Source organism: Lycorma delicatula, chromosome 8 (assembly GCF_047948215.1).
Source record: "Lycorma delicatula isolate Av1 chromosome 8, ASM4794821v1, whole genome shotgun sequence".
In the NCBI taxonomy this organism is placed as follows: domain Eukaryota; kingdom Metazoa; phylum Arthropoda; class Insecta; order Hemiptera; family Fulgoridae; genus Lycorma; species Lycorma delicatula.
In genome coordinates this window covers 51,949,303-51,969,108 of record NC_134462.1, presented here as the reverse complement: position 1 = coordinate 51,969,108, position 19,806 = coordinate 51,949,303, and the positions used below count along the sequence as shown (strand labels likewise).

At 31.5% G+C, this 19,806-nt stretch overlaps 1 protein-coding gene across 1 annotated transcript in view; it reads left to right on the top strand.

The window, feature by feature from the left end:
• Uch-L5 (ubiquitin carboxy-terminal hydrolase L5) overlaps nucleotides 1–19,806 on the top strand; it is a 29,641-nt gene extending 9,835 nt beyond the window's left edge. The window contains exons 4-7 of the mRNA XM_075373220.1: nucleotides 3,683–3,870; nucleotides 11,286–11,483; nucleotides 14,811–14,910; nucleotides 19,448–19,806. Coding sequence (XP_075229335.1) covers nucleotides 3,683–3,870; nucleotides 11,286–11,483; nucleotides 14,811–14,910; nucleotides 19,448–19,687 — 726 coding nt within the window. The 3' untranslated portion in view covers nucleotides 19,688–19,806. The remainder of the gene's footprint in view (nucleotides 1–3,682; nucleotides 3,871–11,285; nucleotides 11,484–14,810; nucleotides 14,911–19,447) is intronic.

Genomic DNA, 19,806 nt, shown 5'->3' with positions numbered 1-19,806 from the left:
GAATTATGGACTCCGGTCTGGTCCACAAGGGAGAGGCAGACAGACCTCTCACGCCCACCCGGCTCCATCGCAGAGTCGTGTGTGACATTTACCTCATAAACCTTCGTTGAGATGCCACTACACCCCATGGCTGCATGGTACCCCATGCCCTCGGCAGTGCAGTCATCGTTCCGCTGACAGCTTTTGCAGTTATAATACCTCTTGTCTAACTAACCATGGCTCGCTGCCAAAGCACCTACCTTCGGTCAATCAAACTATCCAGGCAGTCCCTAGCCATCCAGGTTCCTATTCTACTAGATCCCCTCAGCCATCCTGTGCAGGGTGAAGAATTGAAGGAAGCCAGCAACAATTGCCCAGTCTCTGCCAGTCCTACAGTTGACTTGCACATCAAAGAAGGAGTTTACTCTCTCAAGTTCCCTAACAAGATCAGAAGTGCAGTGATCAGGAACATGGCCTTCTCTGGTGCTGACTATCTGTTATCTGTTGTGGCTGGATGTAGTCTGGAACCGTTGACAGCCTATGGTGAATTTTTGTCAAACTTCCTGAGTGGCTTTACCGCCATAGGACATCCCATTGATGTACCTAATTCTTGGTCTTGTGAACTGTTAACACATAATTCCTGCTATGGTCTACTTCTGTTGCCCATGCAGTTTTTAGTTAACCATTAAAATGTTTCTCAGTTACTGTTAACTGCTTCCTCGATCTTAACTAACCTGTACTCTAACTTTAAAGTCTCTTAAATCCATCTGAATTAAACTTAACACTTTCTACTTCAAAGTGTACTAGGTAGTCCTAGTACAGTACTAGGGCTGTTTAATTTATCCTCAATATGAGTCATATGATTATCCGTTCTTTCTTTCATTTTATTCTTATTTTCATCCATATCTTCTTTCAGTTTATTCATGTTTTCATTTATATTTTGATTCGTTAATGTTATCAGTATAATAATGTCCTTATTAGAAGTAGCTCTTTTATTCATAATAAACTTACAATTATAATTACATAAACAAAAACAATAGAAAACCGTTTTAGTAACTATTGCTATTAAAATTTAACACTAAATCAAATTTACAAAATAAATAATAAAAGTGACTCAAGCAGTAAGCAAGCAGATAAAACTACTAACCATAGCATTCTTAGTATTCCATTTCTGACACTAATGTGTCGTGCAAGGATATTGAGAATTAGCATATGTAAAAATTCTTAACAATATAATTTAAACACTTAATTTATAATGTTCAAAATAGGTCAATTGTAAATAGCAAAATACAGTTCATATCTTTCTCTTCACTTAAAATATTAGTTATTGTAAAGTGAAGAGAAAAATATAAACTGTATTCAAAATTAATGGAAGATTAAGAAGAGATTATTATTATAATATTAAGATAACAGTCACAAAATTAATAATTCACTTTATGCAAGAAATATTTACTTTTAGTGTTTACAAAACAAAACTAGCTTACACTTTTATAAATGAATAATGTCACTTTGACAAATGTTCACAAAGAACTCAGTGAACAGCTTCTCATACTTAACCACTTTTCAAAAATGGAATATGCATGACAATCATGGAATTATCACTCTTTGCTCATTTGTTACTGTACATCATCCTCTAATTTATTGCACACTGAATGAAGACTATAACTCTGCCGGTCCTAGGCAATATTTATACTTCTGGGCCTAAGGTTTACCCTGTAGTACCAGTAGCCAATCCACCAGTTTGCAAGCGTAATGGTATCAATTGTCCATACCCTCTATGTTTTTCTATAAATTCTTTATATATTTTTCATTCTTCATTGTCTCTCTCTTTCTTCTTCTGAAAGCTTCTCTACCCTTACAATATACATACCCTTACAGTATATATACAAGGTCTGTTCAGAAAATAACCAAACATTTTTAATTATATGGCAACAGAGATGTTTAGTGGTGTGCGGTTGGTAGCATTGTGTTCTGCATAACCTCCTCTGTAATCACATATTCTTGGATTGTTGATATCTTGTTTTTGTGCTATTGTTATTTGAGTGCAATATGTTTTAGGTATTAGTAGCAATTTTTGTAATGTGCAATTTTTAGGAGCAACAATACAATGTAAAATTTTGTGTAAAACTGGTGAAAACTTTCACAGAAACTTCTCAAATTTGAAACAAGCTTACAGAAATGATGTTCTGAGTCATATACAATGTTGTGAATGGTTTTCATGATTTAAAAGTGGTCATCAGTCAATTGAAGATGACTCTTGACCAGGAAGGCCTTTGACTTCAACTGATGATACCCACGGTCAGAAAATCATGATCTGGTGCGTGAAAATCACTGATTGAGTGTCGGAGAACTTGCAGAAGAGGTTAGCATCTCAATTGGATCATGTCATGACATTTTTGCTGTAAAATTGAACTTGCATTGAGTTACAGCAAAGTTTGTTTTTCATGTGATGATCAAACAACAGAAAGAACATTGAGTGGATGTTAGTCGACAACTTCTTGAACAAGGCAATGATGATGGTACATTGGCTTGTGGGAAAAAGCCACAGCCAAAAGATCATAACAGATGAATGGCTAGGTTTACAGCAATGATATTGAGACAGAAGTTCAGTCATATAAAAATCACTACTAACATTTAACATGTTGCACTCAAACAATAACATGAAAACTAAATGAGATATCAACAATTCAAGAACCTGTGATTACAGAAGAGGTTCGCAGAACACAATGCTGCCAACCACATGTCACTAAATACCTCCGTTAGCACATAATTTAAAATGTTTGTTTGGTTATTTTCTGAATAGACCTTGAATAAGTGATGGTGATAGTTGAGTGTACAAATATGAATATGACCCAGACACCAAGCCGCAATCATCTAAGGGATCTTCAAACTCATAAGCTGAAGGAGACTAAGGTAGTGAAATAGTAAAAGGTAGATTGGTTGTTTTTTAATTGTGAAGTTATGTATCATGAATATTTTCCAGAAGATCAGTGGAGAGAAATTTCTATTAAAAGGTTCTCTATCATCTTAGTCTTTAATACAAAAGGATAGATCTGTGAAAATTGCACAACTAGAAACTCAATCATGACATCTTGGCTCATTCCTTGCATCTGATCCAGAACTTTTTAATTAAACCTTAAGTTTGACAAGCACCTTTCTCTCTAAATATGACTCCTTATAAATGTGGTTATGAAAATGCTCCTTAAAGGGTTATGATTTTAGAAAGAGATAATTATGAATGTGTAATTACACAACTTTTAAAAAGATTAACAATTAAATACTACTCTTAATCAAAAATTTCTAGGAATGTTTTGAGCAATGAAAAGAATGTTAGTCCAAGCATGTTAAATGATTTATTTGATGGAGATAAAAGCTAGAATTAAAAACATAATACAATTTTGTTATAATTTCCTGATGTAAATACTTTTTAAACAATATATATATATATATATATATATATATTATATGTTGTCTCTGTAGAAGAGCAGTGATAGTAATGTATGTATTAAAATGTATTATAGTATTAGAGATTTATATTGTGAGTGTTAAAAGATGTTATAACTTGGCCGCATTTTGATGTTTTTATTGAAATGTAATTCTAACTTAAATAGAATACATAATTACTTAAGTTGCTGTTATTTCTGTTGTATAAAAATTGATATCAGAAGACATACATACCTATGAAAGTGGTTTTTATTTTTAGGTAATAAATAATGCTTGTGCCACTCAGGCGATTTTAAGTATATTGCTGAATTGTAAACATCAAGATGTTTCGTTGGGTACAACACTAACAGAATTTAAAGAATTTTGTCAAAGTTTTGACCCTTACTTAAAAGGATTAACACTAAGTAATTCACAAGTCATCAGATCAGTTCACAATTCATTTGCAAGGTAAGAAAGGTTTTTTTATATTTTACATTTTGTTTCTGTCCTCATTCTATTAAAGTAATTACTGTGGACACAAATTAAAGAAGAATTTTGTCAAAGGGACTGTTTACTTCTAACTTCATTTGAAAGTTTATTTATTGATTATTATTATTATTATTATTTAATTTACAGATATTATTTGTTAACAGAGTTTTTCTAAATTCTTGGCAGATGTGATCATAATAATAAATATTTATATCTTTTACAAATAATTTAAAATCAGACTCATACATTCATACAGTCAAATTGTTTGTAGCTATAAAGGAGATAAAGATGAATAGCCCTTCTATTTCACTGTATCTGCTTGTTACTAAAAGATTAGCATGATTATTTCATTAAATTTTATACTGACAAATAGTAATTAGGTACTGTTTTATCTGGAAAAAGTAACATGATGTGAATTTTTATCAAATGATAATACTACCATGTTGGTAGTATTATGAATTGCATGCATAATTGCTCCAATTCTGGTAATCTTCATGTTAATGATACAAAATAAACAGGATGAAATCAAAATTGACAAAAGCGGACATTTTATTGTCTCTGGGATAAAAATAATCTGCAGTTTGTATGTTCCCCTCTAGTTAAGTTTAAGTTCACTCCCTTCCATGATGATTTATAACAGTGTACATGATGCATTGTTTCAGAAGAAAAAGGTACATGTTAATTTTTTGCTTTACATTTTGTGACTATGATGCACATAAGGCATCTTTGGTATGGGTATGTGAGACACTGTTCAAAGTTGTTTTTTTCTGAAATTAATAATCTCCCCTTTTTCAGATTATAATGATTGTGAACAGAGTTTGTGTCGCTTGTATTTAATATCATCTTGCATTTAAGTGGGCTTGGCATGCTGATTGTATTAGGCTGTCTGAAGAATGCAATGGGAAACCAATTTACTTGTCACTTTAAGCTCCCTTGGTATGCTTGTTATTAAGGGTCATTCCCAGGAATGATGTCTTTTCTTTTTTTCCTAATCTCATGACTATTCTTAAATTTTTTTTACATAATTGCTGATTCAGATGGCAGAAGATGCCAATATTTAACACATAATTATTCCACATAGGGAATGGTGATTCATCATTGCTATTACGTGCAACATTCGTAATAGATGGTAACTAACATACATCCCTAATTTTACATATAACATAAATTAAATAAAATAAAACAAGAAAATAACAAAATAAGTAAAAAAACAGAGAAACTTTAATTCATGTTAGTAATATGAAGCTGCTGGAGTGCTGATTTATTAACCAAATGGAGAAACCTAACCTCAACATCTTAAACTTATAAAACTCACCTACCTATACAAAGGTTCATTACACAGGTTGCTAGAATGCCATGATGACCTGGGTAATTTGTCTGAACATATTGTTCTCATGGTAATGATTCTATGACAAAACTTGATAGTAGCTGTCTGCTAGTGCTATTTTCTTTCCCATTTCTTTGTTTGACTGACTTCGCAAGTCTTGACTTCAGTATGAACACATATTACTAGATTGATGAAATGATTTGCATGATTTACTATATGATGCTGTAAATTAATAGCTAGAATAACTTCTATCCCACTGTATGCTGTGCACAAATCCAAGATGATCATGATATGATGCTAAATATATTCTTGAATCATGGTTCAACACAGCATATTACACATGCAGCCCAGAACTACAAATAAAAACACTTCCTGCTGGCACACATTCAAACATTATCATTTGTGAATATACATAGCTAGCTGACATTGTATTTCCTCTGATTGAAACAGCATTCCTCTATTTTCACCATTTTGGTTACACTTCCAATTCTCTTATGTCTCAGTAGTGAATCAGTCACTGTGTATAGTGTAGTAAATCTATTCAAAATTTTATCAACATGTACTCTTTTGACTAGGAATACATGAAAAAGATGAAAATAAAAAAAAACTGTTGTCAGATAGAAGATAATACCCTTCAACCATGTGTACTTTCGCAAGCGTACTTTGTAATACACTGCCTCCTCTCTGGAAATCCACCCATCCTGCTTCTCAGAATGAGTTACCTATATTTTGTGTCCGTTCACTGAGTATTGAACATTATGTAACATCCTTTTGCCCATAAAAAATCAGTCTGCCTTCTTTTTTCTGTCAGTAACACAAGCTAACTCTACCATTGAAATTATATCAATGATTTTGTTTTATATATATATATATATATATATATACATATATATATATATATGTGCATTAACCAACATGAAAAAAATGTTGAAAAGAAATCATGAGCATTGTTACCTATCAATAAACAAATAAAGATAAGATGAGAATTAGAACATTGCATAGTAAAAAAACAAATCACCATTCTTTTCTTATTTGTTATTGCATTTGCTAATTAATAAAAAAATAATTGAGATATTGTGGTATCACATTACAAATCAGTACAATTAATAGTTTATTAAATTAATTAATAAGAGGGTAAATCAAATATGAACAGGATTTTTGTTCTTGAGTGTCTACGGTTGGTAGGACTGGGTCCATGCTTCTAGTATGCATGGGTGGGCTCATTGGGAGTGGTGAGAGCTGGTCATTCTACACTTCCAACTAATTCGTCAGCAACGCTCATGATGTCGGAGCAACATGCACCCCTCCACTGTGCAATGCATAATTATAAAATTTCTTGCTCTTGAAGGAGTTCAAGTGATGGAAATTTTCTGAAGATTGACTACACAGTTCAGGGACAAACATTGTCAAGGACTTGTGTACTTGCCTGGCATAAAGAGTTCAAGAAAGAACAAGAACAAGTGGAAAATCAGGAACACAGTCGCCATTCTTGGACCAACATTACAGATGAAAATATTTGTGTGGTTCAAGACATTCTTGAAGACGATAGATGGGTGAGAGTATCTGAAATTGCAGAACAGGTTGGAATAAGTTATGGGAGCTGTCAAGTGATCATCACAAACGATCTACAATTGTGTAAAGTGTGTGCCAGATGGGTCTCTCGCCTTTAGACCGCAGATCAGAAGTTGAGACGTTTGGAGGTCTATCAGAGGTTTACAGCAAGGTTTGTGAAAGAAGGTGATTTTTGACCTCAAAAATTTTTTTTGATTTTTGAGTTGGATCGTCACCTGCGATGAAACAGGGACCCACCACTACACTCCCCAGTCAAAACAAGCCAGTATGGAGTGGTAGAGAAAAGGGGAGACAGCCCCAGTGAAAGCCAAGATTTGACTGTCAGCTGGTAAGGTTCTTTCAAAAGTTTTTTTTGACCGGCGAGGCATTTTGCTCATTGATTTTTTGCATGAGTAATGCACAATCAATGCTGCTTACTACTCCAACGCGGTGAGGGCTGCATATCGCCGCAGAAGACAAGATCAATCAATTCGAGAGGCCATCCTCCTCCACAACAATGCCATGCCCCATACTAAAGCTCTTTTAACGGTCTCAAAACTAGAAGAAATGCACTGGATTCAACTTGATCATCCTTCCTACAGTCCGGATCTATAGTCCTGTGATTTTCATTTGTTTGGGCCACTTAAAGAAGCTCTAGCAGGGCAACGATTTGAGGATGATGAGGGCGTGGAGGGATTCACATGCAATTGGCTCCTGACATAGCCAGCTTCATTCTATGGTGCTGTGATAAAAAAACCTTCCTTCTCGCTGGGATAAATGTATTTTTAAAGCAAGAAACTATGTAGAAAAATAAATTATTATTATTAACCCTCATTTTACCCTTGTATTATTACAATCAGATGAGATATTTGTGAAATTAGAGAGAACATGGTGTCCCAGGACTTCGTAGCAAAGGCGCCAAGTATGTGTTACTTTTTGGATTGCTTACAACCATTACAATTATGATACTGACCATACATATACATACAGACCTTAAATTCTTACCCCTATTTGGTTTTAAAGAATATGGCTGTAAATGTCTTGGAAGGAAATTTTTTTATAAGTATATTTTGAATTAAATTCTGTAGTGATAAATTTTACCATTTTCTTATATTATATGAAGATTTTTGCACTTTTTACTTTGGTAAAATAAGTTACAAAATTAATTTTGGTTTGTTAAGTAACTTGAATAACCATAGGTTGTCATTTTGAAGATTTAATGTGTTGAGTGGATGAATATAGATAATTTCATCATTATCAGTATATAGTATAAAAATCAGGAAATTGTATAATAAAATTGCCCCGTTTTTGTAATGTAATAAAATGAAAAAATCTGATGTGGACACCACATGACATGCTTGTACGCCTATTAAATTACATTATATATTTTTTCTGCAGTTTAAACTTATTTCATTGAAAGTGAGATACAATCCTTCAATTCTTTAATAAAGTGGACAGTTACAAAATTGCTGAAATATTAATATTTTTATTAACATCAAGTATTTATACAATTATTAATTCAACAATCTTACATGAAATACGAGGGTTACTTTTTTCAAGTCCGATCGGTCGCGAAATAAAAACCTGTGCAAAAATCGGATGAACCTTTGCGCATATGTGATGTGCAGCATCTCTATTATGGCCTTCAATCACGCTGCGTCACTTTGTTTAGTTCTGAACACGCAGCTAGAATGTAAACATGTCTACAACAATAGCATCTCTCGCCAAGTGTGAAGTGCGTGCGGTTATTCGATTTCTTTAGGCTGAGGGGTGTAATGCAGCTGAAATTCATCGATGAATAAGTAATGTGTACGGTGAAACTTCAATGAGTGACAGCAAAGTGCGACAATGGTGCAGGAACTTTAAAGCAGGAAGTACAGATGTTCATGATGCAGGTGGTCAGGGAAGGAAGCGAGTGTCAACCAATGATCTCGTTGAGCGAGTGGATGAGGCAATTCGAGAAAGTCATCGGTTCACAATTTATGTATTGAGTGATTCGTTTCCTGAAATTTCAAGGTCAGCTCTCTACACCATTGTGAGCGAGAGACTTCAGTACCGCAAACTGTGTGCGAGATGGGTTCCCAAGATGCTGTCCGACCATCACAAAACAATGAGAATGGACGCCTCCCTAACGTTTCTCCAGCGCTACCACAATGAAGGAGAATATTTTTTGAACAAAATTGTCACAGGGAACGAGACATGGGTCCATTTCGAAACTGAAGAAACAAAAGAACAATTCAAACAGTGGATGCATATTCATTCTCCCAGTAAACCAAAGAAGTTCAAGCGAACCTTCTCTGACAGAAAGTGTATGGCTACTGTGTTCTGGGACTGGAATGGAGTTCTCTTGGTGGAATTCATGAAATGTGGCATGACCATCACTGCAGCCTCATACTGCGTGACTCTTCAACGTCTACGAAGGACAATTCAGAATAAGCGGAGAGGAATGTTGTCATCAGGCATTGTCTTTCTCGATGACAATACTTGGCCGCACACCGCAGCTGTAACAAAGAAGCTCCTGCAGCGTTTTCGTTGGGAAGTGTTTGATCACCCAGCTTACAGCCCAGACTTGGCTCCATCCGATTTTCACCTGTTTGCTCACATGAAACGCTGGCTAGGACAACATTTTGGCACAGACATCGAACTGCAGACAAGCGTAGAAGTAGAAACATGACTGAAAACACAGGCAGCTCCGTTCTATGATGAGGGTATTGGAAAGTTGGTACCACTCTATGACAAATGTCTAAATCAGAGTGGAGACTATGTAGAGAAATAGCTTAACTATGTAACTACTTGTTACAAATAAAAAATTTTTATTTTCACCGTGGTTTTAATTTTGTGACCGATCGGACCTTGAAAAAAAACCCTTGTATTAGGATAGAGTAAAAGTCCCTTTACTACTCGTATTATTCGTATCTTTGTGAGTTGCTGATTAACAAAAGTTTTATATTTCTGTGTGTTGTATAAATAAAAATTAATGATTAAATTATTCCGTTTAGTGAACTCCTGTATACTGGTTACAAATGTTAATTTTTACCTAACTCTATAAAAGTTCAGCAAGAAAAGTCAGTTTTTATTATTGCATTATTTGGTGAATAATCAAAAATGAAAAAGGAACAATCATACAGGAAAAAGAATCATAACATGAAGAAATAAATATATCTAAAGAAAACGATAAGAGGAATATGAAGAGGAAGAAAATGTTAGAAACAAGGAAAGAATAAAAAATTAAGAGAAGATTATAAATATAAAGTGGAAGAAAACGTTAAGACCAAGGAATGAATAAAAAGATAGAGAGGATGAAGAAAATAAAGAGAAAAAATTTGAAAACTAGAGAACATGTACACAAAATCAAACCAGAGAGCAATTAAATGATTGGCAACAAAAAACAAGTAAATGAAATTATAACTCTGACTTAGGGAGAATATTGTCCGACAATATCAGAGGAGTAATGAACTAAAAGAAAAGAATTTTTTACAATTTATTAAAGATCAGGCATGTATGCCTCAGTGTGTATGTTCTTGTGAGGGTCTATTTTTCAGTTACTCTGTAGTTATCTTTAATGTAGGTAAACTTAAACTCAAAAAATAATATGATTCTAAATTATAATGTTCAATTAATATTTAATTAATCAGATGTTTCTGCAAATCTATTACATATACATTTAGGTAATAATGCCTACTAAATTACATATACATTTTTAAAAGTACATAAAATTTTATTTCACTAATAACTACTCATTTTTTTCATATTTTTTTTTTAAATTGTTATTTATGAATTATTATTGTAGCATTTTTTTACAATCATTATCAATAATGATTGGTTAATAAATCAATATATTTAAATTTAAAAAAAGAGAAGTCTGATTTGAACTGATGTGCCTTACCTTGCAAGATTCAAATATTTCATTAATTAAAATTTTATTTGGCTACAACTCTGGAACCATTGAAAATAAGTATCATTTATGATATATCGTTGAAAAGCTCTCAATGAGGGCTTATTACTGGATTTTGGTTCTGTCAATTGCAGTAAAAAGGGGAGGTGCACAACTAGATGTTACAACAGTCCTGGCTAATCATTTTTGAGTTTTGCAAGATATATACGTACAGATGTCATGCCTAAACTAGTCAAAATGGATTCAGGGATAGTCATAATTGATATCTCTGTTGAAATCTGAAATTTTTCGCAATCTCAATACTTCTTTTCTTCATACAAGGAAGTAAAAATGGAGAATCAAGATGTACTAAAATCCAAGTATATAAGTATGATGAATAAACTAGCATTATTAGATGCATTTTAAGAATTTTGTTTGGTTTAATTGTGTGGCTTAGGCTTGTTTATTATGTAATCAAAATAATTATTACTTTTTGGTACGTTTTATACTGATTTCTTTCATTATATATTTGATTTTCTATTATACCATATCTTTCATTATCTTACCAACTAATTAAAATTGCCTTGTTTAAATTTAAGTGTTACATATTTATATAAATTTTTGTCATTATTATTGCTTTAGGCAAACATTGTTTGAGTTTGATTCAAAAATGCCTAGTAAAGAAGATGACTTGTACCATTTTATTGGTTATATACCGATTGATGGGCGTTTATATGAGTTGGATGGATTGAAAGATGGACCAATTGATCTTGGAGCAGTTCCTCAAGATAGCGATTGGTTAGATGTTGTCAGACCTATTATTGATAAACGAATTAAGAAGTAAGTGCTATAATTTGTAATATCAATTGTTTACCTTATATTTCTAAATGTTACATATAGGCTGCAATATTTGTAAGTAAATAAAAAAAATAATTTTTGAATATGTAGCTATAATTTATAAGAAATAATACTAGCAGAATTTTCAAAATGTTAGCATAATAATAACACTAATATATATATATACTGACAAAGTTGACTCATGTGGTAATGTTTTAACAAGTCTTGCACTTTAATATTTTTGGATATTTTAGGTGTTGCATTGCAGACAAATGTTTGCAGTGAACAAAATTAATATTTAGTTCATTGCTGAGAAAATTAAAAAACAAAAAAAATAGAATTTGGTGCTTTAATAGATAATTTTATGACAGAATTTGGGATAAAAAAAACTTTGTTAATATATTCGGAAATCAAAGATAAAATAATATCAGAATTTTCAAAACTTGGAATTGAAATGGGGTTTGCAGTTAGGAAAATGTTAAAACTAGTCAATGATATTAGATTAGATGAAGCTGTTATGAAATTGTATTTGTTACAATGAACAATAGCTGTTTGTGTAAGAAATACTGAATAGAAAATACATGGCACAGAGAGGCATGCCAAGCATATTGGTATTATATCTTTTAAAGTTAGTGAAAAACAGCCATAGCACTTTAGGAAGCAGCATTAGGGAATGAGTATATTTAAGGAGACTTCAGTTCTGATTTTGGGAAAAAAATATTATTGCATTATTTTGCATAAGTGATTGCAAAGAAAATATATTATTTACCTGTTAAGAACAGTATCAAAGTATCATAAGAACTGAGTGGCTTCTGCTACCCAATATTTTCAAGAGAACATGTTACCTGATGTTATGTTATACGTTATACATTAAGGTATAAAAAGTTAAAAGTGTATAAAACGCGTTTAACTGTTCCATATGAATCGAAATATCTTTGTGATTATGGAATTGTTAGGTTCAATAATGATTAATTATTTTTTATTCCTATGTAATTTAAAAAAGAATTCATACGATAAGAGTAAAAAGCAATTTTAATTTCAACAGCTTCATACCAGTAACATATATGGACTGCAATCCATTAAATATTGACAATGCTTTAAAATAATATATTATCAATCATCATTTGATAATGAAGATTGATAATGTTTTTTAAAAAATGTGCTTTATATAATATATTTATAAAGATATCTGAAATTATGTGATTTATGTGCTGTGTTGACATAGAATGATATAATGAGAGTTATATGAGTGACATTTTTCAGAAGCATTGAGTGGCCACAGAATTGTCTAGGTTGTCATACAATGTTCTAAACTAAGAAAACATCTGAAATTTTTGAAAAAGTGTTGTGTTAAATTTATAATTTATAAACACAAATGTAATTGTAATACCATTTAACCCTTTGAACCCTGGACCAAAATTTTGATGATTAAAATTTTCTACCTAACCTTTTTTCAGGAGGTATCCTTAAAAATACTGGTGCTTTAACCATCGAAACTGTAAGGTATTGGTAAAACATTAATTTCTCACCCTCTATTAGTGTGTTGTTATAGCTGAGGGGTAAAAATGTTAAGAATAAAATTTTCTACATTTAAGAAGTTATTTTGTTGATAAAATTACATTAAATTTTATTTTAAAAGTTTAAAAATTATAAATAAATATAAAATTTAAAAATTAAACATTATTTTTAAAATTTTTATCTAAAAAAAACAAGTGAGAATTTATATGTGGGAAACTGATTTCATTCCAAACATAGTTTATAATGTACAAAAAAGATTTATAACCCTTAATAAAAAATTAGTTTTACTACACAATTTTTTGAAATTTTTATGCACTGATTAAAAAAAATGTTAGAGATTGACTAGTTATACAAGAAAATAAAATACTGACTCGTCTTATGTTTATATTGATATCCATATTAGCCCAACAGGAAAAACTATTTTCAATATAATGATATACACTAAACTACTTACAATTAATTTAATTTTCAAGGACAGTAACTATTTACATTAGTGCTTTGAAAAGCACTCTAGATTACATCTGTCCTTGCACTTGATGTTTTCAGTTGGTGATCTTTTTCTTTCCTTTTGTTTATAATTGGTCCCCCCCTTAACTACACAACCAGCAAGTTTTTCCTTTCTTATAATTTTTCTAGACCTGTTGTTCTACTAGTACTGACATTTTTATGTTGTTGATTAGCTAGCCATTCATTGAAGATAGCAACGTTGATGGGAAACATCATTGTTGTTAAAATGGTTTCTTGACATTGATTTCCTTCCATGCTGAATTTGAGTTTCTTTGCAAATAATGTAAGAATTTAAAACCATCCATGCAAATAACTTTAAAACCACTTTTTCCAGAATTTAACTGTCCTCCTGGTCCAGAGGTGCAGTGGTTTTGAGTTTATCAGTGATATTTGGACTAGTCGAGTGTGGACCTTCTGCTAGTTTTGAATGTTTCTTGGTTAGAAACATTACAACAACAGCCTCACTACCCTGAAAGTTCAGGGTAGTGAGGCTAGGATAACTCTGGCCATGATAGTTAAGTCCAGGAGGAAGAGGAGGGCAGAAATTTTTCCATCCACCTCAGGTTCAGATAGTGAGGACTTCGAGATGGATGTAGGGTTATCCACCCGGGAAGTAAGAGGCGACCCATTGGTCGAAGAGTTTAGAGAGGTGCAGGGCAGACCTGGTAGTTCTGTCCCACTTCTTGCTGCAGCCCAACAGAGTATCGACAATTTGTTGAATTTTATAGAAGGCCCCCGCAGCGTCAGTCCAGGGGCGGAGAGTAGAATTTTGCCCAGGCTTAAGCACGTTAGGAGTGTTCTTTCTGCTTTGGCAGAAAGCTTTAAAATGTTGGCTTCCCGACCCAAGGAGGTCAAAGTAGTACAGGTTCCGACTCCAGCTGTTGTTTAACCAAAGTGTTATGCCAAAGTTATGTGGCTACAACTGTGACTACTGTGCAGTGGTCACTGCTTTACGAGGAATGAGCAAAATGTATGACAGATGGATGTGTAATGAGGTTATAAACTTAACAATGGTTGTAATGGTATGCAACTGTTTTTTTTTCAAAAACTAATTGGTCAGTTTTTTAATAGTCTTCATATTAAGTATTTAAACCAAATGGCAGCAAATATTTTCAAAATTTTCAAAAACCAAGTTAAAGGTATCTTCAATAACATTTATTCCTATAAAAATTTGTTAATTATGTCAAGTGTAGCTTAGTTACACGTTAAATTCTAAATGTTGAGTTCTGCTTGACATTAATCGCATAGGAGAGTTCTGTAATTTTCATTGAATTTACTTATATGATTGTATTTTGTTTTGTATAGGTACAATGAAGGTGAAATACATTTTAATTTGATGGCAGTAATTTCAGATCGTAGAATGAAATATCAAAAGAGAGTAAATGAATTGGAAAAACACATTAAGGTATTAACTTATATCTATTTATTTTTTTATATATTTATATAGTTTAAAATGTTATCAAGTTGCTTTAGTTCTGTTCAAGATAATATTAGTACAACTTTAACACTAGTCTAAAATATTTTAGTAAAGGTTTTCAGAGTAAAGAATTCATACTGAGTATCTGTACAGAAAGCCAGGCTAACTGGTTTTACTTTTGAACTTCCTCTGTATATAATATTTCTATACCAGGCACTAAAGCAATTTTTATAATCGTAGTCTCATGTTTTTCAGATATTTGAGAAGTTGATCATAATAATTTGAAAAAAAATTCATTGATCCTGATCAATTACTTTTTGAACCATAAAAACTCCCTATAAAATGATTGTTTTCTTCTATAATTTCAAAGTTCCTTATAAGTTAGATGTTTTTTTATTGTAAACCCTGATATCTAATTAATCTTGTAATATAATTTTGTAAGTATATTGTTTTGTCAGTTACGTTTTATTGGAATTTGTGTACTTATCAGACATGGATTTATTTTGAAAGTAACACAGAAATTTTATGTCATCATGATTGTGTAACTGATTTCATACAGCTTCTTAGGTATTGATTCATAAGACTTCTTGCATAATGATTTAGTAGCTTCTGTTCATTTACTCTAAGTGGTCTTCCTCCCAGGATCCATCTTCAGTGGATCCTGTTTTTCAAAACTTCTCAATGAATTGCAAACTCATTACAGTGCAAGGTAGAGTTACTGGGAAATTTTCAGAAAGCTTCTACATCATTATGTCCCAGTACTTACCACTTTTACAAAACACATGTTCATTAATCACAATGCATGTTCATACATGTATTCCTCAATCAAAAGATGTATGATACTCTATTGACAATACTTTCACATACACAAAGCAAAATGCAACGTATAATAATGCTTAGTAATAATATCAGTAACTCTACAACTGATGGGATTGTTTTCTAATTTGCTCAACAGACAGCGTTAATACTTTGTAAAACATTAAAGAAAATAGTCTCCAGGAAATTAGTTTATATTAGATAGTTGGGAAATTAACCTATCAATATCGATGTAGAAACTTCATCCTTTTTAGAATTTTAAATACATAAAAAAATAGTTTTATGAATGCTATATAACATTAAATGGTTTAGCCCTTGACATAAATTTTGTCCATGGGAAGGAATATATATATATCCATTTGGCTATTTATGTTCTCTATCTTTTTTGAGATAAAATTTTTGTCTTATCGACCTATAAAGATGAGTGGGTTAGTTTATGGTGCGCAATTTTGAGTTGGTGGTTTCAGTGATGTAGATTGTTTTAAGGTAGATATATGCTTTTGTTTGGCATTGCCTAAAATGACAATAGTTATTTGTATGTAGGGATATATTTTTTTACTCTTATTTAAAGATGCTGTTAAAAATCATTTTATGCCATTAGAAAAATTATTTTTTTGTTTGGTCTTATTTATTGTTACTGTTTATTATTTCTTCATTTATTTATTTAATTTTTCAGTTATAAATACTATTTATGATTTGTCTGTTGATGATTGTTTAATAATTTAAATGGCTGTAGTTTTAGATTTTAAGTAACAATTTTTTTTTATGAATATTTTTTAAGTATTTCCTTTTTTATTTATTTATTTATTTTTTGAGTTTGGTTGACTGAGGACACATGATGCAACATTTTGCATTCATTTCTCTTTCTTCTAGGCCAGTGATTCTTAACCTTTTTAGCTCCACCACTCCCAAAAAGTAAAAAAAAATATATAAGAAATATTTCATGACCCCCCAACCCCACCCCAATGAAACCTAGTTAAAACTATTTAGCTGTGTAGAAAGCGACTGATATGAACATGCATTATGAAGTGTACAAACATAAGTAATTTACAGATTCCAGCTCAATGTGTATGTGTTCCTTGTAATTTGGTCTGCTTGCATAATAATCGCTGTAAGAGTGTCAATGTTCAAACATGCATATGAAACGTTTGAACACTCATGCTGTCAGCAGCATAAAAGAGGCGTAAGGGATTGCAGAACATCAGTTTAGTTTCAAATGCAAAGCATGCGTCTGGTACTTTTATTTTGAATTTTTAAAAGTGTAGTTTCATTGAAAATAATAAATTGATTTTTTAGTATGCAGTCAAACAGTGTAACTGGTTTTTTTTTATTCAATATATTCTTATGTAAAATGGATAAATTTGTGAAAAAAATGAAGCCATCCATGGTGAGCCATCTACATCCAGTGATTCATAGGTTAAAAGAAAAGATTGTACAGTGGAATTTAGTTAAATTATGGTTTTATCTCATTGGATTGAAAGCCACATTGTGTTGTTTGCTCTCAAGTCCTCTCGTATGAAAAGCATGAAGCCATCAAAATTAATTTAACACTTTGAATCTAAACATTTGGATCATAAAAGCAAACCCTTAGAATTTTTCAAAAGAAAATTACATGCTTTGAGAAATCAACAGCTTCTATTTGTAAATCAAGCCATACTGATAAAAGTATACTTGAAGCATCTTATCTTGTAGCATGAAGAATAGCTAAGCAAAGCCCATACAATTGCAGAAAACCTCATATTGCCTGCTGGAATTGTTATGGTCAGTGTTTTATAATAGTCATGCAAAAAGAAAAAAAAAATTAAAAGAATTCTGCTTTCTAACAACACAGTATCAAGACAAAAAATCAGTGACATGGCTGCCAATGTTTGAAATCAGATAATTCAAGTAAGTTAATTTTTTTTTTTATTCAGTTTGATGAATCAACAGATGTGGCTAGTTCTGTGTTTTCAGTTCTTTTGTGAGATATGAATGCGACAGGGACAGATCAGTCAAAGAAAATATAGTGTTTTACAAATCAATACCTGGCTATGCAACAGGACAATGTCTTTTTGATGTTTTTTATGAAGCTACTAAAAACTTTAATATAGATTGGACAAAATGAATTGTAGTATGTAGTGATTGTGCAAAGGCAATAACAGGAAAGAACAGTGGTTTTCTGAGAAAACTAAAAGATTGTCTTATAACAAGGACGGAATGGACGCATTGCTTCCTTCACAGACGTTCTTTCCACAAAAAATATGTCTGTAAATCTTAAACAAATTCTCTGTAAAGCTGTAAAAATAGTTAATTTTTATTTAAAGTCGACTGTTATGGAATAGGCTGTTTGTCAAACTATGTGATGAAATGGTGAAAATAAAAATTTCCTTCTTTTCCATACAAATGTCAAATTGTTAACCCGGTTATTAGAATAGTGAGATTAATTAATAATATTTTTCTAGGATAAACAATTCTCAATGGCCATTTTCAATGGTTTTACAGAATAATGAGTATGTAATTAGCTGATGTATTTTTGCATTTAAATGACTTTAATGAGAATCTAATAAAAGGATGTGATAAAAATATTTCATTAATGACAAAGTTCATGCTTTCATTAAGAAGCTTAATATCTGGATTATTTGCTTTCAAAGCAAAATTTTTGATATGTTTCCACTCACTTCTGATTATATTGGGAGAAATTTAGATGCAAAAGATACTACTATTATTCTCCCCACAGTTTGGATAGCATGAAGATGCATTTGCTTGAGCTAAATATTCAGTTAGCAGAGTATTTTCTAGAAGATAAAAGAAAATTTTTGCAGAGATCGGTATGAATCCATTTACTGAAAACGTTGTTGCAGATGATTTGCTTTTATTGAGATAGTCATATTCTTTTAAATAATTTTTGTTAGTAATAGTAGGCCAGTTCCATTTTTCTCATTATTGTTTGATTGGCTTCTTTATTAAACCATTAATTTGGATTATTTCTCACAGATGTTTTAATTTATTGACTTGATTTTTCCATATTTCATACTTAGGAATTTGGGCTAATCTGTGATGTTGGTCAAAATTTGTTCTTTTTGAAAAAAAAATTTAGTGTTACTTTCTCTACAATCTCTCTTAGGTGGTTTAGTTTTTCTGTTGCCGTTTTGAGATTCTCAACAAAAAAATTGTAATGTCATCAGCAAAGGCTAGGCAGTTAATTCAAGTTCTTTCAATTTTAGATCCAGTTTTATTTGATGATTTGTTCCAATTTCTTTCATCCTCTTTTCCCATTATTTTCTCTTTGTTATACCATCCCCTTGTCTTAATGTTTTGAGAGGTCTCCTGTGCATTTTACTTTGGATTTTGGGTTTGTAAGAGTCCGTTTAACATTAGTGTTAGTTGTTTCGGGATCCTCACCAAATTCTTCTAAGTTCATAAATTAGGAAATTCCATCAATTGAATCATATGCCTTTTGGAATCTACATAGACAGTTACTTATACCTTGTCATTGTTTCCTTTATTATTGTTTTAAGGTTCCAGATTTATGATGTATCTTCACTTTCTGAATCCCTCTTAGTATTATTCCAGTTTTTCTTCAATTCATTTGACTCTATTTTGTAGTGCTTTTGTGAGGATTTTGTATGTCACGGGTAAGAAGGAAATCACTCAATAGTTACTTACCTCTTGTAAGGATTTATGTCTTTAAATATAATAAATATTTTCATAAATTTTAATTTTTTTTTAGGAAGGTGGTATGGAGACAGATTTAGTACAATCAGAGATAACAAAACTGAGACTGTTCTTAGAAGTAGAAGAAAATAAAATAAAACAATATCGATTGGAAAATATTAGAAGAAAACATAATTATTTACCATTAATTGTTGAAATATTAAAAATCTTAGCCAAAGAGAAACAACTTTTACCTTTATATGAAAAAGCTAAAGCGAAAGCTATGGAAAAAGAAGCAAAGAAAATTAAGACTTGATAATATTTTATAATAAAATATGATAAATTATAATTAATTAATAATTTTCACTTGAAAAGATTTCAGTCAGTAATAAAAAATTTGTTCTTATAATAAAGTTCATTTCTAAAAAAAACTGA